At 33.5% G+C, this 27,184-nt stretch overlaps 2 protein-coding genes across 2 annotated transcripts; one reads left to right on the plus strand and one right to left on the minus strand.

Moving 5' to 3' along the window:
• Positions 1 to 4,872: 4,872 nt before the first annotated feature.
• On the minus strand, positions 4,873 to 19,345 carry LOC117326447 (neurogenic locus notch homolog protein 1-like). The gene is made up of 17 exons (XM_033883196.1): positions 19,236 to 19,345; positions 18,607 to 18,716; positions 18,214 to 18,315; positions 16,741 to 16,817; positions 16,061 to 16,230; positions 15,477 to 15,658; positions 14,479 to 14,619; positions 13,920 to 14,126; positions 12,034 to 13,602; positions 11,601 to 11,834; positions 11,241 to 11,354; positions 10,421 to 10,534; positions 9,696 to 9,830; positions 8,960 to 9,048; positions 8,466 to 8,613; positions 6,332 to 6,541; positions 4,873 to 5,244 (listed from the first exon to the last, which is right to left on the minus strand). Exons 2-17 carry the CDS (start codon positions 18,680 to 18,682, stop codon positions 5,207 to 5,209), a joined length of 3,606 nt encoding a protein of 1,201 aa, XP_033739087.1. The 5' UTR covers positions 18,683 to 18,716; positions 19,236 to 19,345; the 3' UTR covers positions 4,873 to 5,206.
• A 103-nt stretch (positions 19,346 to 19,448) lies between these two features.
• LOC117325554 (ATP synthase mitochondrial F1 complex assembly factor 1-like) lies at positions 19,449 to 27,089 on the plus strand. Its single transcript, XM_033881858.1, has 10 exons — positions 19,449 to 19,553; positions 20,055 to 20,418; positions 20,815 to 20,968; positions 21,712 to 21,774; positions 22,104 to 22,154; positions 22,731 to 22,778; positions 23,527 to 23,622; positions 23,919 to 23,985; positions 25,786 to 25,826; positions 26,642 to 27,089. The coding sequence occupies exons 2-10, from the start codon at positions 20,096 to 20,098 to the stop codon at positions 26,813 to 26,815; spliced, it is 1,017 nt and encodes a 338-aa protein (XP_033737749.1). The 5' UTR covers positions 19,449 to 19,553; positions 20,055 to 20,095; the 3' UTR covers positions 26,816 to 27,089.
• The last annotated feature ends 95 nt before the right edge of the window (positions 27,090 to 27,184 follow it).

Raw genomic sequence — 27,184 nt, forward strand, 5'->3', positions numbered from 1 at the left:
TACACAATGAACAAAGTACATACTAAAACACAGCTAAAATAGGATTAAAAAGTTACTTAGTTTTCATTCTATTTTCGGAATCATCGACAGCGTTTACACAATTTGTCACAAAATGCGCCCATGATATATGCCAAGAAATATATCCCAAACAATCATAAAAGCTTCCAAAAATTTACACAATACAAAGGTGAACTTTGAATTTATAAGACGAAAAATAAAAACAAACAATTGGCGGATGGTAGTATATTTCGTATGGGAATATACAACAGTCTAAACTTGTTTTCAGTCTATCATAATACAATAGCCTATTCTTGTTTTCAGTCTATCATAATACAATAGCCTATTCTTGTTTTCAGTCTCATCATAATTTCTCTTGTTGGTGGTGTAGCATCTTTAAAAGAAAACGAACATGCAGTCGTTGCTCGGGAAATGTGGTGTAAACACTGAGGAACGGATCGAAACTGTAACTGATATAATCCGCTCCGATAGCCTTATAGACTAATTTACATCAAATGGAATATGTATATGTAAATCTATATTGTAATCCTATATGATGTTCTATTCTGAATGAAATTACTCGGGTTAACGAAACAGGTGTTGCATGAAAAGTCAAGTACATGTATATAATCGTTGAATAAATATACATAAAATTCTATTTTGACAATGGAAATATACAACCAGTGGTAGAATGTTTGCATTCATTATCACTATTATTATTTTCGCAACAGAGAAAGGGACATTGGTGTCTGAACAGGTTCCACCTGATCATTTTCTAGCCATACTTTATTGATAAATCTCGGATTGTTCCCCACATGATCATGTTAATTGCAAGTTTCGTATTACGTCCCCCACAATACTGAAAAATGCTCTTGTGTACAAGTGTACTTTTCATTGGTTCTAACTTAATTATCCATACCAATGACAGACTCTTTTTAATGTTTCGACGATACAATAAGGATAAATGCCTATTCCATTATAAAAACGGAAACAAAGGGAAACATCTTCATTGTATACGTTGTTGGGGGTAAGATAACATATTTTCATTATGCATTATATCGTTGCCCTAGAAGCTGAGCGTGATATCGTATTATATTTCGATTTATGCGGAGTGTAGGATAAAAAGTTAAGAAAACGTCGTTTTTACTATAAAACAGTCTCTTATTTATCAAAATCTATCATTTTCAATATATATACGTAAAAGATTATGGTAACTTACCCATGGGGTATTATATATGACATATTTGCTGATGCGGAGTGTAGGATAAACAATTAACCAAACGTCGTCCTTACTATACCACAATCTCTTACCCCATATATTTAGCCCCTTGACAGTTCTCAAAAATATTAAACAGCATCTTGTATAACGTGTAAATATATATATACATTATATAACTTTGTAATACTATTGCATAGAACATCAAATCAATCAACAAGTATTGCACATAAACATGGTAATTATGTAGGGTAGGAGTTGATATAAACATTGTAATTTGGTAGGGTAGGATTTCACACAAACATGATAATTATGTGGGGTAAGAGTTCACAAACATGACAATTATGTAGGGTAAGAGTTAACATAAACATGACAATAATGTAGGGTAAGAGTTAACATAAACATGACAATAATGTAGGGTAAGAGTTCGCATAGACATGATAACTATGTCGCGTAGTAGTTCACATAAACATGACAATAATGTAGGGTAAGAGTTCGCATAGACATGATAACTATGTCGCGTAGTAGTTCACATAAACATGACAATAATGTAGGGTAAGAGTTCGCATAGACATGATAACTATGTCGCGTAGTAGTTCACATAAACATGACAATAATGTAGGGTAAGAGTTCGCATAGACATGATAACTATGTCGCGTAGTAGTTCACATAAACATGACAATAATGTAGGGTAAGAGTTCGCATAGACATGATAACTATGTCGCGTAGTAGTTCACATAAACATGACAATCATGATAAACATGGTAATTAGGTAGGTACGAGTTTACATGAACATGATAATTATGAAGGATAGGAGTTTACATAAAGATGACAATTATGTAGGGTAAGAGGTCACATAAACATGACAATCATGATAATTTTGTAGAGTAGGAGTTCACATAAACATGACTATTATGTGGGGAAGAAGAATACATAAACATGGTAATTAGGTAGGGTACGATTTAACATGAACATGATAATGATGTAGAGTAGGAGTTACATTAATATGATAGGGCAGGATTTCAGTGTTTTGTTATAAGTTACTGTTGCCATTATACATACAGTATGTTATCATTGATGCTGGAATGTCATTATCTACGAAAACAAAATCCTGCAAAGCCATTGACTAGATCAGATTGAGATTGTAAATATCAGGGAAAACAATAAATAAGTCAGTGTCTCTTAATACATTATCGTATCATACAAAAGACTCAAAAAACAGACACCTTTAAAGAAATCAAAAAATAAATAATTCAAAACAACTTAAACAAAATGAATAAACTTACTGCAAAGCCATTGACTAGATCAGTTTATTTAGAGTGTAAATATGGAACAAACATTTGAAATGTCGATGATATAAAGATATGTGTCATATGTAGGTAATAAAAAAAACATTGTCACTCATAACAGACAACATTAAAAAAATGAAACGTAGGTTTCCTTCACTTGTCTTCATTATCCTAGCTACATTTAAGTGTTACTTCTGTATAATCTTTACTACAGAGTAATTAATCACGGCTATAAAACCATTAATACTAGTATATACATACATTATGTAGCATTATTATAAACATGTCTATTATTGCATAGATCTCTGGTACATGATGAAACAATTTGAATTTAATTGTTATTTTTTTAACATTTGGTAATAAATTAAGTACCTTTAAGTTCATATTGGTGTGAAATAACAATATTGAAGTTATTATGTATCAATGTTAGCCAAGACAGGCAGAGGCTACATAAGGATGTTAGCCAAGATAGAAGATTTTTAACAAAATCATATCCAATAATAGGAATGTGTACATAGTTTTATGTTAGATGTAATGATATATAAAGGATATCGAATGGTTCCCCATTGAATATGATAGATATTTCACGAGTATAAGTCACAGCACCAGGGTCGTACAAAGAGGGATTAGAGCCTCCACTAGTTTGAAGACTGACATAGGGTGAGCTATTGTATTTGTCCACTGAGATGTCAAGGCGTGACTACCACTTATCACTACTACATGTACTACTAAACCAGCAGTCATTAAGTAAAATTGGATGGAAAATGGATAATTTTATCAGAGGTCTGCCAATTGATGCAAAATTTAGTTAACTTTTTCAAAATCGTTTGCTATTAAATTAATCACAAGCACTGTAAATGTATTCAGCCTTTAATTGATTTAATACTGAAAAAAATGGATGAGTACTTTTGGAGAAAATTTGCTAAGAATTAAACTATATTTGATGCAATTTTTTAAAAACTTCATAACAAAAATACAGTTTTAAAACTTAATCAAGGAACGTGAAATTAGAAAAAGATTGGACGGGTATAGTTGGGAAAAGTGGTTCACGAAAAGGTAGTATACTGTATTTCGATACCATTTGTTATTTAGATAATGTATTATGAACTCTAAGCGGCCATGATGTAAAATAAATGATTATTCTTGCAATTGTTGAGCAATTCGCTAAAAATCATTTGCCAGAATTTGCTAAAAATCATTTGCCAGAAAAATCTTTGCACGTGGAATTTTTTCAGCTTTTCACAGATTCAAACAAATTGAAACGATTGGACGAGAATTTTTTGAGAAAAGTGGTTCACATTGCAAGATACATGTAGTGTAGTTAACTCGATGTCATTTGCCTACGTTGTTATTAACAGAGAGATACTTTCCAATTCCTGTATGTACGAGTGAAATATATATCTTATTCAAAGGGAAACCATTCAATTTTCTTCTTATTGCATTTGTTTAACATCTAAAAAATAATAGTGTTAAAGAGTGTGGGAATCAGTAACATAATTAATGACGTCGTCTCTTGGTGACGTTACTCCAAGTCAACTTCAGGGCGCCATTTTTAAATGACTGATCGTGTGGAAAAAAGTTTCAATGGGGTGAGTAGAAAGGTTCACTTTGATTGAACAACTTATATTTTCACTCCAAAAACTTATATTTCCAATGAAAAATCTTACATTTCCACTGCTCATCGCTGCAGTGAAAATATTAGTTTTATCAGTTTGATAAATTCCTTTATTGCATTTTTGCCAGTGAAATATATAGAGGATATTGAATGGCTTCCCGTTTAATACAACATATATTTCACGACTATGACAGCATATTCTGTCAAACGTTATCAAACTAATAAAACTTATATTTTCACTGCAGCGATGAACAGTGAAAATATAAGATTTTTCAGTGAAAATATAAGTTTTCCGTTTTTGACAAATGCGAGCTAACCTTTGTATTCACCACAATGAACTTGCCGATTTTTTCAATCGAAGCGAAGAGAGATAAAATGGCTATTTTGCTGTATTTCTGAAATATTCAGACTAGTTTTTGACAAAATACTCACTTGATGTTAGCTATTTATGCACAGATTCTCCGATAACAGCAGAAAACGCTTAAATGTGCTGATCAGTCCTTTCAAAATGGCGGTGTCAAGTTGACGTGGAGTAACGTCACAAAGAGATGACGTCGTTCCTGATTCCCGCACTTTTTGACACTATTAATTTTTCGATGTTTTCTATTATGTTTTTTAAGTATATGAAATGCAATAAAAAGAAAATTGAATAGTTTCCCGTTAAATATAACATATATTTCACTCGTATGACAGAATATTTCATGTCTATATTCTGTCATACTCGTGAAATAAATGTTATATTAAACAGGAAACAATTCAATATCTTCTATATATTTTCACTGCAAAACTGATATTTCCAATGCAAAATCTTATATTTCCACTGCTCATCACTGCAGTGAAAATGTTAGTTTTATCAGTTTGATAAATTTCTATATTTCACTGGCGAAAATGCAATACAATTTTATATTACACGTAATAATATGCCTTATATATGCATCAAAAGATAAAGATATGTTGTTTAACCCACCACTCAAAAATACTTGTAATTAAATACAAATAATGTACATGTATGATACTAACAGCATCATACAGTTGTATAAGATATATTTCGTTTTGTTTTACAAAATATAAGAATCCATCTTGTGCTGTTTACTGGAATGGTGTTTCACAATCTCTTCCTGTGTAACCTGCAAAAATATAAGCAACACCTTAAGGTGTACAGTACTCCATTTACTGTGCTTCAATAGATAAACAGCATGTATCCATACAATCTGCTGTTTACACCATTCTTATATATGCAGAGCGAAACAAGGGAAGTAACTCAGAATGAATCTGTGGTTTCTGTTGATTGTTGATGTCCATCATTTCCAACCTACTGTTTTTAAATTACGATGCTAATTCAACCTGTTGTTTATTGAATCTTTTGTTTAAATCCATATCCAGATTCATGATTTACGAAGACAAATTTTCAAAATTTCACTGATTCAAACTTTACTTAAACAAAATTGATAATTCTGAACAATTATTTCCGATACCAATTAAACAAATGAAGCTCAAACTTGATTTTTCTGTAAAAACTACAATAAATATCCCCCTTACAGCCAGAAATGTGAGACTCAAGAGTCATAAAATTGGTAAAGCAACATTAGATCTTCCAATAAAAAAAAAGAGTATAAATTATGTATGACTCTACCATTAAGGTTCGTATAAAAATTTCCAATGACAATTCAACAAATGAAGCTCAAAAATAAGATTGTCCATATATAAGCTGAAAGTAATAAAATCTTAACCGTTTTCCAAGTGGAAACACAAGACTTCAGGATTTATGATTTTGGTAAAACACCCTTCAATCTATGAGGAGTATTTGATTCTTCAGTCAATATGACCCTTTTTGCCCCACATGTGCCCTGGGGCAATTTTTCATGGAAATTGCTTCAGGGGTTAGTTATGGTTATGGTTGGCCATGGAATTGCATGGAAATTGGTTCAGGGGTTTCTGACAAGAAGTAAAAAATGTAATTGGCAGCCATTTTTGATTTCAGACTGAATATCGGAAAAAAAGAATACTTGGTCAGGACTATTTCAAGGAAGTTTGAGCAGAATCCTACATTGAAATGTGAAACGTTTATGCACATCACACAGCAGACAATGACAGACAAAGTACAATGATTATACATGTAGTTCATCCTGACCTTCGGGTCAGATCCTCATGCTCATATAATGAAAGTGAACAGCAAACATAATTTCATGAAATAATCTCTCTAAGTTAACCTACCTTGTGTACATGTGCAGGTATAGGAGTTTATTGCAGAGGCATTGAACATGCAAATGCCACCATTTTGACAACGTGCAGCTGAGCCAGAACATGCATGATAGGCTAACTCGCAGTGCTGACCTTTGAACCCTGGTCGACACATGCATCGATATTCATCCTTTACAACCAGACAGTTGCCCCCGTTCAGACAGACAGACTGGCTGAGGTGTGCTAGTGAGGGATAATAAACAAACAACCCGAATAATTTGTGTTGGGAATGATACAAATGGTGAATTGTGTTAGTAACAAGCAAAGCTGAGTGCTAACACAACAAAAAAGTAATAATTCAAAACTAATAGTTCTTATATCTAACATGAACCCTGTCAATAAATACATGATGATCCTATTCAAAAAAATCATCCTAGACCTAAAGGGTCTTTGGAACCTTTCTAATACCTACACTAAAATGACCTTTCTAATACCTACATTACAGTGACCTTTCTAATACCTACATTACAGTGACATTTCTAATACCTACATTATAATGACCTTTCTAATACCTACATCATAATGACCTTTCTAATACCTACATTACAGTGACCTTTCTAATACCTACATTACAGTGACCTTTCTAATACCTACATTACAGTGACCTTTCTAATACCTACATTACAGTGACCTTTCTAATACCTACATGTACATTACAGTGACCTTTCTAATACATGTACCTACATTACAGTGACCTTTCTAATACCTACATTATAATAACCTTTCTAATACCTACACCATAATGACCTTTCTAATACCTACATCACAGTGACCTTTCTAATACCTACATTATAATGACATTTCTAATACCTACATGTACATTACAGTGACCTTTCTAATACATGTACCTACATTACAGTGACCTTTCTAATACCTACACTATAATGACCTTTCTTATACCTACATTACAGTGACCTTTCTAATACCTACATTACAGTGACCTTTCTAATACCTACATTACAGTGACCTTTCTAATACCTACATTACAGTGACCTTTCTAATACCTGCATTACAATGACTGTGCATTTTGTTAACATAAGTTCATAATTATTGAAAAAAGTTCAGAATAAAAAAATCATTTTCATAATCTGAATCCATAGCATCCTAGTAAGTCAAGAATGTACATGTATACACAATGAATTAACACTATAGAACTAAAGGTCACACACATAGTTAATAACACTATAGAACTAAAGGTCACACACATAGTTAATAACACTATAGAACTAAAGGTCACACACATAGTTAATAACACTATAGAACTACAGGTCACACACATAGTTAATAACACTATAGAACTAAAGGTCACACACATAGTTAATAACACTTTAGAACTACAGGACACACACACAGTTAATAACACTATAGAACTACAGGTCACACACATACTTAATAACACTATAGAACTACAGGTCACACACATAGTTAATAACACTATAGAACTAAAGGTCACACACATAGTTAATAACACTATAGAACTAAAGGTCACACACACAGTTAATAACACTATAGAACTACAGGACACACACACAGTTAATAACACTATAGAACTACAGGTCACACACATAGTTAATAACACTATAGAACTAAAGGTCACACACATAGTTAATAACACTTTAGAACTACAGGTCAAACACACAATAAATTAACACTGTATAATACAGTATAACTATTTTTGCCTTACTGCAGATTTTTGAAGAAAATTGAACAAAAACTTAATTGTCTGAATTTATCAGAATTAGTTGGTCATTTATCAGAATTATCTACATGAGATTATCAGATAGTCCTTAGGTACATATACCATATATCTAGCTGATTTTGTTACTGTTAATATATATATATCTAATAGCAGTTGTTACCTGGATACTTCTCTTTCTCAAATAAATCTTCATTGTATGTGGATCATGTGCTTAACCTTCTCAAAATATAAATCATATAGTTTGAGAAGCATTAATATGAATGCCTATAGGACAACAAAATACAATGATTATTGATCTGGTCACTCAGCATCTTAAGTCCACATATCTGATGAATTATTTATTAGGATAATAAAAGCCAACCAAGTCAGGCAATAGACTATACATCACTTGTGACCAGATATACTTACGCCCACAGGGATCCAGTCTCTCACATTTGTTTCCAACAAAGCCTGGTGGACAGGAGCACTGGAACGCCCCCATAGCATCCTCTGAACAGGTGCCTCTTATACAGGGCTTAGACTCGCATCCCTCTACACTTTTCACACAAAACTTTCCCTGTTATCAAAATTAACAGAAAAGAAATGTTTTACAAAAGTGGCTGTTAACAACTCCAGGAATTTCAACAAATGTATACAAAAGTTCAAAGAATTGGAAAAAATAACCAGTATTGGAGGTAAAAATGTTTACTTTTTAACATCATTTTTTTTATTAATTTTATACATTTAATTTGTATTTGAACACAAATTACAAATGATGCTTAAATTCATATTATATCTAACTAGATTTGCCTCAAAATAAACTTGGTGGTTCATGGGACAATAAACCAGGCAAACCAGTTAATATGCACATATTAATTATCTATAGGACTACATTTGTACCTGATTAAACATTGTATACATACTGAAAATCCAGGATAACAATCACAAATGACCGTGCCATTGTTGATCCAGCAGTCACCATGTTGATTACAGATGTCTGCTGCACAGTTGTCTAGACAGAAATTAACACCTGACATCACTAATTTTGCTACATGATAATGGATATATCACACAGGTTATCTAACAGAAAAATAAATGTAACATGTCAAAATGGTATACAAGCAGAATTAAAAATAACTTGGAATGCTCTAATTTGAAAGTTAGATTCAGTATACTAATACAAAAAGGCAAAAAATGTAATCGCTTATCCATTAAAGCCCTCATTAGTGACAAAAAGAAAATCAATGATATGTAAACTTATTGAGTTCTCCAACACTGATCAAAATACAGCAAAAGGCAAAGGTTTTATGAGATTTTGAAGATTTACAACATTTGAATATATTGATTTTAAGGGTAATATGTCATGTAATTGTACACACAATCAGTATGAAATGCGATATTTTTATTTCATGAAAACATAAACAGCAAATATTGAGGTGGTAAATAATGTATATTGCCTTATACTGGAAGTATGATAACCAAAGTTTAACTACAATGAACTTTTAGGAGTTTTACCTAAATCATAACAATATCCCTTCATCTGAATGTGGCAATTTAATGAATTTGTATTATATAACAATAACCTTACTGTCTTGTCATCACAATTGCATCACAATAATTTTATCCTGTGTTTAACTGTATAGTAATTATATAACTGACCATTGATTTGACAGAACCAGCCAGTCACTCCAGTTGGACAAGTACAGAAGACACCGTACTCATCTACACCACACTGTCCACCACTCTGACATGGGTTGGGGTCACAAGAGGTCACCATAGTCTCACAATAAACTCCTAAACAACAAAATTATGACAGTATTAAAACATACACAGGTCTCAGGATGTTACTAGAGTTTCCCAATACACTGACCATCACAGCAAGGTAATATCAGTATCAAAATATACTGACAGTCAAGAGTATGTACATACAAGACACATGACAATTTATTCAAACACAACTAAATGTGTGAATATATATATAGGAAACGGAAATTGAAAATTGTCAATTTTTTCCTCTCAAAATGATAAAATACAGCTCACAGGCACGAGTATGATAGAAGTCAATCAATTGGAGAGTAAATAAAATACGTGCTAGAATCGGGTGGTTATTTATAGGAGACAGAATTTGCAAGCTGATCTACTGGAGAGGGAACCTGTTGCTTGATTTAAGATAGTCACAATCTGCTAGCTGAACTTTTTCCTAATAGAGTAACTATTAACTGAAAAAATTGCATTTTTTTCTGGTTTAGTAATTTTCATTTATCCATCATCAAAAATAAGCGTACAGAAATTGACCTCAAGCAGGAGGATTCTCATTAATAACTTCACTTAGTGTATCACTCTGGCTGACCCTCAAACAGAACTGAGTGTCTAGACCAGCTTACCTGAATAGGGTGGTGAACAGCTACATACAACTCCAGTGGTCGAGATACTACACAGACCGTTATTTTGACACGGTTGACTCTGACAGTCATTTACACCCAGCTCACATCTTAGTCCTGAAAGCAGGAAATAATACAGTAAGTCCTTTGGCGCCAATTGATATTACTGTAATACATGAGCCAGGATGTTTCATTTTTTTTCTGACTGAAGTTTCTATCCTGAATACTCTGACTGATATTTCTATCCTGAATACTCTGACTGATATTTCTATCCTGAATTCTGACTGATATTTCTACCTGAATACTCTGACTGATATTTCTATCCTGAATACCGACTGATATTTCTATCCTGAATACTGACTGATATTTCTATCCTGAATACTCTGACTGATATTTCTATCCTGAATACTTTGACTGATGTTTCTATCCTGAATACTCTGACTGATGTTTCTATCCTGAATACTCTCATCACTGTTGTCACTATTCTACAGATAACCTGTTCAAACTTTTCTGGAATATTAATTTACTGTATTCAACAATCAATAAGCCCCACTCCTAGTAGGAAAATACTGATAACCTTCTGTTGTCCAATGAGATGTTTTTGACATGTTTCCCATAAAATGACCTCTGGTTGTATCTCTAACTTGAATAAATTAATTCAATCTTTATTTCTTTTTACAAAGTATTTATTTTTAGTAATTACTATCACTTACAAAAGCAACATCAAGTACATATAGAATTGTTTTCCCTCAAGAAATTTCAATAGATTTACATTCCAACCATAAACAAAATCTTAGAATTGTTAAGACTAATTAGTCAGTACCTGAAAATCCTGGTGGACATATGCACTGGAAATTTCCATCTGTATCACTGCAGTATCCTCCATTTTGACAAGGAGACTGATCACACAGGCTGATCCTTTGTTCACATCGACTTCCTGTCAAAACATCATTGTCAAACATATAACTTTTCTATAAAACAAATTAAATCTTTGATGAAAAAAAATAATTCTTTGATGAATTCAAAATGAAAGATAAGCCAACCATACTTCTGAGAAAAAAATTGGCAGATTATAGTTTTACTGTTATATTTTAGAGTCAACATTTATTAATGATACCTTGATCTAGACAAATAATTAGTCACAAAAAAAATCTACTATTTCAAATCTAATTTGGATCATTACCACTGAAGTCTGCTGTACATAGACATTTATAACTGTTGACCATATCCACACAGCTTCCTCCATTGTGACAGGGTTGAGAGTAACACGGTAGGATGCGTGTTTCACAGTGAGGACCTGTAAAACCTGACAGGCATTGACACCAGGGTGTTGTTGACCCAACAGCAACATGGCAGTACCCACCATTTTTACAAGGGTTAGCATCACAAGGGTCTTTGACTTGATTACAAGAAGGGCCTAAAATTAAAGAATTTACAACAATTTTATTGCTTGCATACATCTACAATATATATACTGAACTGGATCTCAATTACCATTAAACAGAAAATATATCAGTTCTTATTCATTGCATGAAAAATTAAATTCTGTTTTCCTAAACATTGACAGAATGACAGTAGAGGTCATTTTCAACTGTCTCTATTATAATACTACATACCTGTATAACCTTGGTTACAGATGCAGACGAAGAGACCATTCTGTAATATACAGCTGCCATGCATACAAGTGTCTGGGCTGCAAGTTGTCTGGATTAAGTCACATGACTGTCCAGTGTACCCTGCATCACAGATACATGCTCCTTCTTGACATTTTCCATGGATACAAGGGCTACCTTCACAGGGGACACGACTCTCACAGCTGTTCCCGGTAAAACCTTCTACACACCAGCACTGGAAGGTGTCCGCTTTGTTTAGACAGGTGCCCCCATTTTGACAAGGGTCACTGTCACAAGGAACGTAGTTCTCACAATCGTGACCAACATAATTTGATTGACAGGTACAGGAATATTGCCCTACCCCTAACTCCTCACATAAGCCTCCATGCTGACAGGGGTTTCGGACACAGGGATAGACGGCTGTCTCACAGTGACGTCCGGTGTAGTCAACAGGACATGAACATTTATAAGAGCCATTAACATTAGTACAGACACCAGAATTCTGACAGGGCCTGTTTCCACAGGGTGTATAAATCTCACACTGTAAACCTTCATACATAGCTTTACAGCTACAGTCAAAAGACGTCCCAGAATTGGTACATAATCCATCGTTAAAACAGGGTTTGGTTATACAAGGGACATAACTCTCACATCTATCACCAGAATATCCAGGAAAGCAGCTGCAGTTGAATGTTGAATTATCAATGGAATTAACACAAGTTGCACCATTTCTACAAGGCTGACTAAAACAGGGAAGTACAGTCTCACAAGTTGACCCTGTTATACTCTCAGGACAAACACAGGAGTATGTACTGTTTGGATGATTCAGGCATGTGGCATTGTTTTGACAAGGGTTTTTAGAGCATTCCAAGAATATTTCACAATTTATACCTACAAATTCTGGCAGACAGTTACATATGAATGAGTTGTCAGATGTTTCTATACAGGTAGCATTATTTAAACAAGGAGAAGGTTGGCAAGGGAATCTGATTTCATTCTGACAATTTCTACCAGTAAACCCTTGGTGACAATTACAAGCATAATCTATGGTTGATCCATTAGAGATGCAGGTCCCACCATTTTCACATGGCATATCAGAACAGGGAAGTCTAGATTCACACACTGTTCCGGTATAATTGGCTGTACATGTACAACTGAAATCTACAGTGGACACCTGTTCACAAATCCCATCATTTTGACACGGTTGACTTGTGCAGGGATGGTCAAACTCACAAAACTGACCGGTGGTGTTAGCTGGACAATCACATGCCTCTTGATCATCACTGACCACACAAGTTCCATTGTGACATGGATTGAAGTGACAAGGAATCCTTAACTCACAATAAGTCCCAGTGTGACCAGGACCACAGATGCATGTATAGGTCACCCCTGTCCCCACACAGCTGGCTCCGTTGATACAAGGCTGGCTGGCACAGGGAAGTGGTATATCACAATACTGACCGGTAAACGTCAGTGGACATGTGCACTGGACACCTCCACCTGACATCGAACACAAGCCCCCATTCTGGCATGGCTGACTATAACAAGGATTGGACACCTCACAGTGACGTCCTGTAATGTCATACAAATACAAATTTTTCATTTCAATGTGATTATTTCACACTCAACGCAGCATCATCATAACGAGAATGATAATGATTTTTTAAATATTTCAATTTTCATTGTAACATATTATTGCTATCAGATTTTGACTGTTGAGAGCACGAACTGGTTGAAGTATAGAAATATTGAAATGCACATACATGTATTAATATCATTTGTTACTGAAATGGTTGGTGAATGTTGTATGATGTAATATCACCACTTAACATTGACTGCTTATACCCCAGTACATTTAGAAAATGAAAATAACTATAAGCCTGACTTACCACTATAACCAGCAGAAGAATCACAGTAACACTGGTATTCCCCAGGACTCAGGCCTGCAGGACAGAAAATCTTGTTTCTATGACAACACTGTCCTCCATTTTGACAGGGAGATTGGTCACAAGGGTTGATCTCAGACTCGCAAGTTAGACCAGTAAAGTGGTCTGAACAAACACAACTGTAGCCATCTATTCCATCCACACATGTACCTTTGAATATACAGACAGGGGCATTTTCATTTTAAATATTATACATGTAATTATCTAAAATTCACTCATTCAATACTCAATATATTAATCAACACTGAAAAGAGGATGCTGCTAGCACAAATTAAAGCCTTCACATCAATGTACATGTATTTTATAATTTAAAGGATTCCAGATTGCAAGGTCTAGACAATTCAGCTACTTGGTAGATATCACTTTTAACTGGTGCCATGCTTGTGTTTACCTACTGAAAGGATACACTTTCAATTGTCTTTGAAACCGTAGAAAAGAGGATATTTCTCTATGATTGATTTTGTGTCCAGGAGAATGATAAATATTTAATATATTTACTTACCATGTCCACTACAAGGTGATGTGGTCAGTGAACATTCATTGATATTGGTCTGGCATTGGTCACCAGTAAACCCCGCCAAACAGTGGCAGAGTTGAGACTGACCAGTAGGAATACACACACCATGGTTCATACAGTGGTCATCTGAAATTGCATTCATGATATGTAAGGACAGGGAGCCAAGTGACAAAGCTAGACAAAGCTACTGCTTAAGGATGAATTTAAACTAAAACAGCCCAATATATGTGACCAGACTTTGGTATATTTATCGCAACTGGTGTTAATGGATATCTAAGTGTGTTGTTCCAATGACTACACATTCATCAGACAAATGACAAGGAGAGTTTGTTAACTGAGGTGTGAAGTGTATAATAACTTTATCATAGATATACAACAGTTTGTGAGTCCTCTTGTCCTGATTTAGATCTGGTCTGCTATGGTGTATTCAGATGGATTCCTTCATCTGTCTCTTGAAGTTGTCAAACTCTGTCAATCACTTTAGCATTTCCTCACTCAACCACATATTGTCTGTGATTGCCACACTATGCACTCATTTTTTATGTATGTATTTTGCAGTAATATTACATTTAATCCTCAATGAATGCATAAATCGATTTGTAGCAGTGTGAGGCATAGGTTTTGGGACTTAAAACTAAAAACTTTAAAAGTGGGTTTTGATGCCGAAATAGTGAAGCCCACAAAAAGGTAAAATTTGAAAAAAATCACAATTTTTTTCTGTATGATTTTACCATAACATCACTTCTAGACCTCTAATGAATGTATAAACCAAATTAGAAAGGCGTGGGGTGTGTACTTTTGGACTTGAAGCAGGGTACAGCATTAGCTCATGGTTACTCTTAACCCGATGAGCTAAAAACTGTCTTATAATTTTCCTTGGAAAGAGTAAAAACATTTACACAACATCATTCAAAGAACATGTAGCATTAACTAAGTAACATGTTGTCAAATATGTACCTATTGTAAGTAACAAGTTGTATTACCTGAACAGAGTTGTTCCCTCTCACATGCAACACCAGCCCTCTCTGGTGGACAGACACACCTATAGCCATCCACCAGATCCTGACAGGTCCCTCCAAACAGACATGGATCTGAGCTACAGTCATCAATGTTGGTCTCACAAGTAGCTCGTGTTATTGAAGACAAATCAACACATAGAAGAAAACTTCAACATCTTGTATTCAGACTTAATAGTGAATAGATACTGTAGTCACAGACAAAAGTTAATAATTAAATCCATGTTATTTTGTAAGACTGATTAGAAACCTTTTGATTATTTTGAAATGTCATGCTTCTGGTTTTGAGATAGAGGATTGATAATACACTACAAACTTAATCAACATGGACAGGATGTATGGAAATAACATAATTATCTACATATACCGGTAGGTAATATATATGCTCAACTCCAAATCAAAACCCTAGATTTAGGGAAATTGCCATATTTTAACCTGTCAAATATGTAACTTTCAATTTTCATGACCAAATTGCCAAATTTTATAACTGCTAAAATGTCCACCTATATGGTATTGACATATATATACGCTGTATCTATGTGAATATTCACACACACATACCTGTATATCCTACAGGACACTGACAGCTATATGACCCTGGTCTGTCAGTACATGTCCCACCATTCTGACAAGGAAGACTAACACACTCATCCAGTTCCTGTTCACATTGCCTTCCTATGTAGCCATCAGCACATCTACACTGGAATCCTGCTGCAGTAACCTGAAACAAACAAAAGCATCTGTTAATGAGATAAAATATTTAATTTTTACTTAAATTTCAACCTACAGTTTTTTCCATCAACTTATACATACAGTTCATCCTTCAACCTCAATTAGTAACCTATAGCTACATATGTACAGCTCACCCTTCACTCTACAGTTCATCCTTCAACATACAGCTCTTCTTTCATCCTACAGTTCATTGTTTAACTTATAGCTCATCCTTCAACCTCAATTTATCTACAGTTTATTCTTCAACCTACAGCTCATCCAGAACATCCATATAACATGATGTAGAATAACCCAAGCATGATACTTCTTATATTATTGTATTTAGAAATTGTCGAATGAAAATACACAAAATACCATATAAACTGAAAAATTCACTAATTGTACTTGGAAAAAATCACAACTTTACCTTTAAAATTTATACAAATATTAATCAGCAAACATTTTTAATTGTTTTAATTTTGTCAATTAACATGTTACCTATATATGACAACTGACTGACCTGACATGTGGCCCCATTTAGACAGGGATGAGTGACACAAGCATGGAACAGAATATGACATCGGCTGCCTCCATATCCTGTTGAGTTTGGTAGAAAAAAAATATTTAAAAAAATCTGACAAATTGTACCGATATTCTCATAATGAAGAAAAGAAGTCTGAAGTACAAGTTACAATTTAGGGTTGAAGTTATCAAAATTCTATTGCATATTAAATTAAGATCATTATGTGTAATTTCATGACAATATAATTAATTTCCCATTGTTTGTAAGAGAAAGCAGATTTCTGATTGCTTGAGTTTTTCATATCTCTATGAGAAAAATGTTAATGTTGCGAAAAATTTGACATCATAATACTGACCATTGATGTTGCATATTCACTTGTTCAAAAGAATCTCTTATTAAATATTAAAATAAAATTCTACATAAGTGCGTTTTAAATTTGAAATAGTTTAGAAATTAATTAGAAGCTTTGATGTCAATATATTTTTAGTTTCATAGAAGTATGAAAAATTGTTTGCAAACTGTATGAATCTGCTCACAAAAGTTTGCAAACATTTTTTATCATACCCTCTGAAACTAAAAAAAAATGCCATAGATACTTAAATCATATTTGACTCTTGAGTTTGAAGAGACATGTCTATTTGACATATGTTTTGACCCTTCAGATTTCTTAGAAATGGTAACTTGACATCTGAAATTGTTAAAAGTCAAGGGTCAACTGGATCACCAACATTTCACTAAGGGTTGTACAGTACAAATGGTGCAAATAGTGTTGTTGTTTTCTTCTTTAGGTGAAATGAATGTGTAGCAGGGACATATTTTAGTGTGTTTGATAGTTTTATTTCATAGGAGTTTCCTGTCCGTCCAACGTAATATGTAACGCATCCGTAACTTAATTCGTCCATTATAGTATCGTCCACATTATTATAGTTATGTATACGTTTTGTGTGCGTTCGTTTCGTTTGTGTTGTACTCCGTAATTGTAGTGTCCGAGTGATTAGTCTGTGTGATGTTACGTCATGTAGTGTCTGTTATTTCATTGGTTGTTTTATTGGCGGGATATATTCTTTGTTAGAGTCAGACATACATTTTCCTTCTGACTGGACAGGACTTTCACCAACTTGTCTGTGACCCGTTCTATTCACTTTTGTTAGTAATACCTGTAGAGATACATGTCATGCACGGGTGCTCTCCGTATCTGGACTTTTGCACCTTTGAGCCATACTCAGAGTGTCCGTATTTTTACGATGACGTCTTACTGGAATTGAACCTTGAACATTTACACAACCCCGTGGATTTGTTGTATTTTTGCAATAATATCACCACTATTACAAATGTTTCATTCAATATCTTGCAGGTGAATCAGTAATACACTTTAGTCTCAGTGTGTATATATGCCCTATATGAATTGTGTATTTTTAATTAAAAAATGTAATGACTATCAATGGACTTAAAATAATTCCTAAGAATTACCTGATATGCATGTGCAGTAGAACTGGTGTCCACGTAAAGCTGTACATACACCATGCTCACAGGGGTTAGGGCTGCACACTGATACATCTACTGGGGGCAATGCTAGTAAAAGATACAGCACATTTAATATTAAAAATTCTCTATTTTACATGAAATTTTCATTAATGCATCACTGTAAAAGATATTAGAACCATTTTGTTACGTTTTGATCCTTAGTTACTCATTGAAATTAAACCCAATTAAACACTTCATATTCGTAAGATTAGGTACCTTTGACTTGTTTTATAAGGTCTGCAAGTAGGAAATCATTAGCACTTTCAATTTCGTAAACCTATCTTGACACAAGTAAATTGCCTATAAAGTGTTTATACAATTCACAATTGAGAGACTTACATGTTGTGCAAGATTTCTGTAATATTGTCACAATAATCAGGATTGGTTTGGCCAGCTGTAGACTGCTGGACCTCATCCTGATTAGCTTCTACATTTGTCTGAATTAAAATCTGAAACATAAATAATTAATTGGTCAAAGGCAACTTTATTTGTGGTATGCATCCTTAAGTGATGGATATGTTCTAGCCTAAAGGTTCAATGACTGCTATTACGACAATACTACATATTCGATTATTCACAAGTTGCTTTAAGCTTCTAATGAGATCACTTTGAACCACTTCAGTCTTGGTGGAGTTGTGTTAACTAGATAGGTCTAACTTCTGCTGAACTTTGAATACGTGTACCTATCGACTAAATAGATCAAAAGAAACTGCATATCAATAAGTATATATAATATATAATCAGGAAAATATTATTTTACGAATCGGTGCTCGAACGTTTGGCATCCCAAAACATCAACATTTCTGACACGTCAGCTAGCTAAAGGTCTCTTGCTTCTGACGCAAACCGTCATTAGTTTCTAGTCGTGTTATCCTCTAACATTGACTTGCAGCGCTACATCATTTTAACATTTTCTTGTTGATTTTTTTTATACAGTATCGATATGAACAAAGCTTTAATTCATTTACCTTAATGCTTTAGGCTTCATGTTGATTTTACTTCTCTATATAGGCCTATATTATGACCTAGTGCTGCTCACAGCATTGTGTTCGCTTGCTCACATTTTCATAACTCTGCCAGCTGTGCTGTTGGCTGATCACGATCGAAGTCAAACAGATGCTTGTGTATCGGGGGTCTCTAAAGCTCTTGAGTATCGGGATCCCTTAAATCCTTGTTTTCGTCGATGTTTTACTATTGAACTGATTCAAGCGTTTAATCTACAATATACACACTTTCTACATGCTTTCAGACTGGCTGCCGCCGACAAATAACGAAACTTTACAGTTGTAAGCATTTAACCATTGGCTATATTTAATTGATTGGACAGAATATGTACATCTCGTCATAAAATCTCTCCTTATGTCGATATTTTCTAAGCCCCTCCACAACACGTAACCATAAGATTACAGTCTCTCACGCAAAAAACAAATGATGCCAGACAACCATGGTTAGCTTAGATTTGTGTAACAAACGTTGGATTCCCTCCAACATTGAAAACTACATGTTACCTAGGAAGCATATGCATTGTACGTGCTGTTATAGAAAGGATCCGCCTACTACTGTTGATCCATTGTATTGTTGACCTTGTAAACGACAAACTGATAATCTTACTTTTTTAACCTTTAGCTACTACCACTAATGCATGCTATATCAATATTCATGTACGATTATATAATTTTATGATTGCATCTTGTTGTAGACATCAATGTGTTTCTAAGTGACAAATAAAACGAGATCTTAATAACAATTTATAGATCTCTGATAAACCTTAAGCTTCTTTTTGACAGATTGACATACAGATTGTCTTAATGTGTTAGCTGGGACTCTGATGAACTACAGTATTGACACAGAAGTAATGCCTCGGATTAATCTGTTACGTGTCTGTCTGTCCTGCTGGTCACGTCTCCCTAACCGCCACATCTCTTCAGCGAGTGGCATTGTCTCCAATAGTAAAACAATTCCAACACTGACTTGTTCACCGTCATGTGGCTTAAGATGGCCAACCATGATGGATTTAGCAGGACTACCAAGAGTGTCTTTGGTGCGACAGTATAGCAGTGACAGTGCACAAAAGCAATCAGCTAAGACACATGATTTGGAACAGAATGCATTCTTTGAAAAGTACAAGCAGAAACTGAAGCAAAAACAAAGGTTAATCTAAAATGCATCATATTACATATAAACAGAAGTTTGATTTGTTAAATGTGATTTACTGGAATTAGTGTTATTTATTGGAATATGCTATCCTCACATGTTTAATAATTAAGCAAAAGAGGGATAATGTTGTAATTTAACACTGATAAGTTGACGGTTCAGTAGAAATTCATCGTATAGACACGTGTATGCATAATTAAAATCTGGAACTAGCTCTTCAAAAACATTGTAGGTCCAGTTGAATTCATTTTTTATTCTTATAGGTAATTATGATGAGCATGAATTTAATTACGTTGCAATAAGTTAAGATTTATTAATATTAATTGTTTATCTATCATATATCTATATCTATCATAAATCTATTGTATATATATATATTTAATGCTGTTATAGTGAATCGCCTGATGAGTTCCAAGAGAAGCTGGAAGAAATGCAGGCAGAAAAACAAGCTGAGCTTGAGCAGTTAAGGAGAGACTTAGCTCCACCCCCTGCTGATGCTGATGGTGAGCCCAGGACAGGGGCTATCCCTGGCAGCTGGCCACCAAAAGTAAGTCATTCAGCATGCTGGGAATTGAATAATTTTATAGTTTTCATAAATAAGTATTTATCTTTGATATTGCATTGCAACAGGCTTATTCTAGAAGTTTTCATTTTCTAAAATGAGCTATATCTGAATCGATTTGATTTTGATATATAGATCTTGTTTTGATAATATAACTTATCAATATTTGCCAGATATTTTAATTCATGCATACATGTTTTCATGTAGCACTGCAAGCTTAATCAGGTGCCACTTGAGGTACTCATTCAAATAGCAGATAACTTTTATCAAAAATGTTCCTGCTTCTATGAAAGAGCTTTGGATTTTCAAAAATGTTCCTGCTTCGATGAAAGAGCATTGAATCAGTGATATTTAAGTTGTTTGGTATGCATGCATATGGAAGATAAACTATTTTTTGCCATGACAAAAGCAAATTTGTCATGCTTATTCTGATAATAGAAAAAGGGACTAATTCTATTTTGATAAAAATATAGTGCTAAAGCAATGTGAATATGTAAGGTTTAGCAGTAATGATTATATGATGCTAATAAATTTATGAAAATTACATGTACAAGATGTAAATTTACTGTTGCTGCATGTTTTTGATTCTAATTGCTTATCATAATTATGTGTTTAATTAAAAAAAAAGTTGTTGTTCAGGAAAGTTAACACAATTATATGCATGTGTAATAAGTACAATCATGTGATAATTGTCATTTCTAATCTTCTTTTCTTGAAAATCTATCCAGAGTTTACATGAGATCATGAAGGTTGACCTGCTGAAGGACAGAACTCCAGAACAAATAGAACATGTAATGTATAATAATATGTAATTACACTGTGTATACATAATGTTATTTGTGGTGTTAAATAGATGGTAATATAAAACGTGTGTGTTTATTATCAAAATCAAATATTATGATTAAAAACTTGAATAACAATGCATACCTAGAAATTGTCATGGATACTTATGAAATATTGGAATACAGTACAGTCAAACCTGTATATAAAGGGAACCCTATTAGACAAAGCAAAATGTCCTTTCTAGAGAGGTGTCCTTTATATAGAGAGTTGTTTTTAATATTAGACTTAGTTTGAAAGTCAAACAAGCAATGGTTTAAAATGATGATTTTTGTTACAGATTTGGAAAGAATATCATGTATCAAAAGATTGTGTGTTTGGAGTTATCAAGGTAACCAAATGTGTTTCACTTATACTTTTGTAATACCTGTTATCAGTTGTCAAGGTAACCAAATGTGTTTCACTTTAATTTACTTTTGTAATACCTGTTATCAGTTGAAAAAATTAAAAACTGGTGCTGTTATTTGAGCTTAATAATTTGGTGATGTAACATCCTCAGCCACAGATGTAACTCGTACGACCATTTATCTACACCAAATACGTAAAATAATACCATTGTAAGTTATTGTACAATTTTCAGCTGGGGCAAGAACGCCAAGATTAATACATACTGTTGATGTTATAACATATTTTACATTTGAATTGGAATCAACACAAATTATTTAAGATACCTAATAAAATCAAAACAAATTCAAATCGATACACAATATTTTAACAAGTTTCAATTTTACTCTTATAACAAGATAATCATGTTATTCAGTACTGTATATATTATTGGTATATGTCATACCAGATTTAAGATTGTAATGGTCCGAGGGGAGTTGTTATTTCTCTTATCAATTCATGGATTCCTATATTCAACTGTACTTAGCTCCCCTCTATTGATAAAATATGTTATACATTGCAGGAGTTGGATTTTGAATATCTAATGGAGAAAGCTCGTGTGTGTCCTGTGGTAAGTACATGATTTATAGATGTCAGCCTTACATAGAACATTCTACAATACAATGTTTTAGTAACATGTATAATAACTGACTGGATATGGTACTGATCTGATTTGTTTTGTGTAATGGAATTAGATGGAACCCAGATTAAATGTAGATACAAGTTTATCAACACACCACTCTGTAACAACATATGTTTCATGTATCACATCATCCCCAATACTCAAGGGATAACGCCCCGGTTATGATCACTTTCGTTCTGTGCAGAGAGCAAATTTATAGTGATTTTGCTTAGAATGCTTATTAATTAAACATGATTTGACATGGGACAAGGACAGCTTCAGGCTCAGTCAGGTGTCAAGTGTTGTTTATATCTGTCCTTGTTTTGTAACAAAACTACTAAGTGATATTTGAATTGTTGATTTGCTATGTACATATTAAACAAAATTCAGGTAAAAAATAAAAACTATTTGTATAATGAAAGCTCTTACTTTAATGATTAGTTGTTGACATTGTTTTGTCCTATTTTCAGGATGCAGAATTTGATTAATCTTATGCTGAATCATCAATATCATCAATATCTACAAAAAAGGCCACTATGAATAGACTGGATAGGTTTAAAACATCGGAATCTATTAGTGCTGTAAAGTGTAATGTGTAGTACATTTTTTTGGAAACTTGAAATGTATACGGTACTAGTCTGTCACTGACATGTTTGTTTATTTTATAGTTTGAGTGACAAGTTTGTTTATTTTATAGTTTGTGTATCCATTGCCGCGACAAGATGGATTTGAGTTTATTCTGTCACAGTTCAGTGGAAAAGATGTGTACTTTACCCCTCTTATAATGTACCAGGTATGTCACTGAACAAATCTGACTACAGTCATTAAAATTTGGATGATGTTTTGTAAGACTTTTATCTGTAAAGGAATCACTTCTAATTCATGGTAGCTTTTGTGGTGAAATTTTTTTTTGTCAAAACAAAATAAAAAAAAAGATATCCTTCATTTGATAGATTTACATTTTAGTAGAAATTGTATTTATTTGAGTCAGATTTAAACACAATATAGCACATTTTGTATTTGATTGTCATTGTTAAGAGAATATGTTAACTATACCTGAAACACCTACCATGTTTTCTCTACTTACAGACACAGAAAGATAAAGCCTTGTCCTGTCTTACCCTCACTCATTTCCAGGAACTTAAACAAGAAAAAGGTGAGATATCACTAACATTATTGTGTTTTAAATGTTTTAATAAATTAACAATCATTATACAGTGTATATATATGTAAATATGGTGATTGCAAATGAGACACATGGAAAATAACTTTTCTTTATCCTTATATATGTAGCCGGGTTCAATGCTACATGAAAACATCACAGATCCGATTCTCGGTTCAATCCCTTTATTCGACGGGAACAACAGAAGAAGACCCTGTTATAACATAAATAAAACATAAGAACACTACGAAACATGATAAAAGATCAACGCTATACATTACACTGGACATATACTGAACTTACATAAAATGTACCACCCGTAACGGTTATAAGTAACATTACGAACTTGATTACATTATAAACCAGTAGATATGATAAATGACAGAATTCATTAATATCATCCAAAATACAATTCATCAATATATTAGAGTGAGAAAAATAACAAGTATTAAAAATACAATCGTACCTACCCTATCACTCTGACAGGGGTCTTTAGACACATACGGCATAGTTTTCTGCTACATATTATGGTTCTGTTGAAAAAATGAAGCAACAAAACTAAATATGATATTTAACAAACGACTTATAAAATTATTCATTAATGACAGTTTCCGTAATAGCAAAACGGGAACCACGCCCGATAATACGTTTACCAAATTAAAGATTTTTAACTTATATCAATATTCCAAATAATCTATAAAGATTACTTTGAATCAAGGTAACATACATTTAGAAATTAAACCAAAAACTAATAACGTTCCAGACACTTACTTTTCAACAAGTCCTGTTTCAAATCTGTCGTTAGCATTGTAATCAAAATCTATATTAGAGGTCTGTATAGTTCGCTGTCCAGTGCGCGAGTGACGGTGCGAGATACGTACAGGTACACGTACGAACATGCAATCACGTGACAAGGACAACACATAACACAGGTAACAAATAGCTAAGACACGTGGACAAGACAAACCGGTTGGACGAGTACAAGAGCAGGTATATAAAAATAACAAACGTTGCACATACGTTGTGCATATAACATAATGATATATAATATATGTCAATGAAACATTAAAAACAACACTGCCACATATACATGTAAGTAAAGGTGTTTGTTTGTTATCATTTAATACTCTCTGTATTGTCAGTTTTAGGTAAATACATGTATACATTACTGTATAATCACCTATTAGTGATGTATATACACTGTTTAACTAATGGAAGCTTGAGGTGTAGGCAGTTTTACTAGACAGGTTTGAGGTATAGACAGTTTAAGTAGACAGGTTTGAGGTGTAGACAGTTTAACTGTTTTACTAAGTATGTTGAGGTGTAGATAATTAAAATGGACAGATCTGAGGCATAGATAGAGTTAAACTAAGCAGGTTTGAGGCATAGACAGTTTAACATAACAGGTTTGAGGTGTAGACAGTATAACATAGCTGGTTTCAGGTATACCATATATATACATATCCTATCCTATGGCTTGTTGCGATTGATTTCTTACGATTTATATATACATATTGTTACATCTGTTACTGTTGTCCTTACCATCATAAATGGAAATCTTTTGTTTTTGGACCTACATCATTCAATATCATATGCATTGTAGGTATAGTTCAAAAGATGAGAAACTATCAAGTGTATCTTGTAATCCTCTGTTTTATTGTAATAGAATTATTCTTTGGAATTCTATTAATGACTTTAAAAGACAATAGTTTGATATAACAGGATGATCATTACCCAGGTATTGTAACAATCAGAAAATGCTCTTAAGTATATTAAACTTCATTGTTTTTACAGGTATTGTTCTGATGGCTGGCCAGTATAACAGTGATATTCTGGTAAGATGTTTTTTGCTCTTTTTGTGCGAGGTGTTTTATAAGTCAACTTTAACCATATCAAAGATGATATATGATACTCTTTACCTTTATTGTAGGTATGTTCTTGTACTCAAACATGTTAAATGTTTTGGTACAGAATCGCATCTGAATTATGGGGCTGAACAAACATCTGAATTAGGGGGCCGAATTTACATCTGAATTACGGGGGCAAACAAACATCTGAATTACGGGGGCCAACAAACATCTGAATTAGAGGCAAAACAAACATCTGAATTACGGGGCCCTAATTTACATCTGAATTACAGGGGCAAACAAACCTCTGAATTATGGGGGCCGAACAAACATCTGAATTAGGGGGCTGAATAAACATCTGAATTAGGGGTTGAACATACATCTGAATTATGGGGGCCAAACAAACAACTAAATAAGGGGACGGAATTTATATCTGAATTAGGAGGCTGAACAAACATCTGAATTAGGGGGGCGGACAGACATCTGAATTTGGGGCCGGACATTCATCTGAAATAAGGAGACACACAAACATCTGAATTAGGGGAGATGAACAGACATCTAAATTATGGGGGCCTAACTTACATCTGGAGAGGGCCAAACAAACATCTGAATTATGGGGCAGACATCTGAATGGAGTAGATAATCCTTGATAAAGATGTTATGAAGACTTCCTCAATTCTTGTTTTGTTAGGTATTAAAGCTTCAAATAGTAAATTACCATATCATTGTACATAAGGTAATTGTCAGTAAAAATCAATGTTATATTGAAATATGTGAAAAAAGATTTCCTTGTTTATTTTCAGACAAAAAGTGAAGCCCTAATTTTAGTGAAACAGATGACAATGTATTATAGTCAACCTGGCGTGGAGCGATTCAACCTGGTCCGCTTGTTCAACCATATGCCAGAGAAATTTCACTACCAAGAAATCATATCGGAGTATAAAAAGATGAAGAAAATGCTTGAAAAAGAAGTGTAACATTAACATAATCAGATTATGGACTTTATTTTCAAATGTAATGCCATAATTGTACATATTATTTTTATCATGATTGATGTTCGATTCATTTGGTGTTACATGACCTATAATTTGTTTGTTGAATACATGCATTTCATTTTCATTTTAACATACATCTTTCTGAAGAAGCAAATCTTTGGAAATCATTATGAAATGATCCTTTGTATTTATAACTGAATTAGAATGTTAATTAAGAAAACATTAAGATGAATAAAATTATCTTTTAAAACTTTCAGACTTTAGTTTGGTTTTTTTTTCTGCTGTTTTATGATGAAGTACAATGAATGATTAATGCCAAATTTATAGTATTACCTCACTGAACTATACTGC

Source organism: Pecten maximus, chromosome 4 (genome assembly GCF_902652985.1).
Source record: "Pecten maximus chromosome 4, xPecMax1.1, whole genome shotgun sequence".
Lineage (NCBI taxonomy): Eukaryota > Metazoa > Mollusca > Bivalvia > Pectinida > Pectinidae > Pecten > Pecten maximus.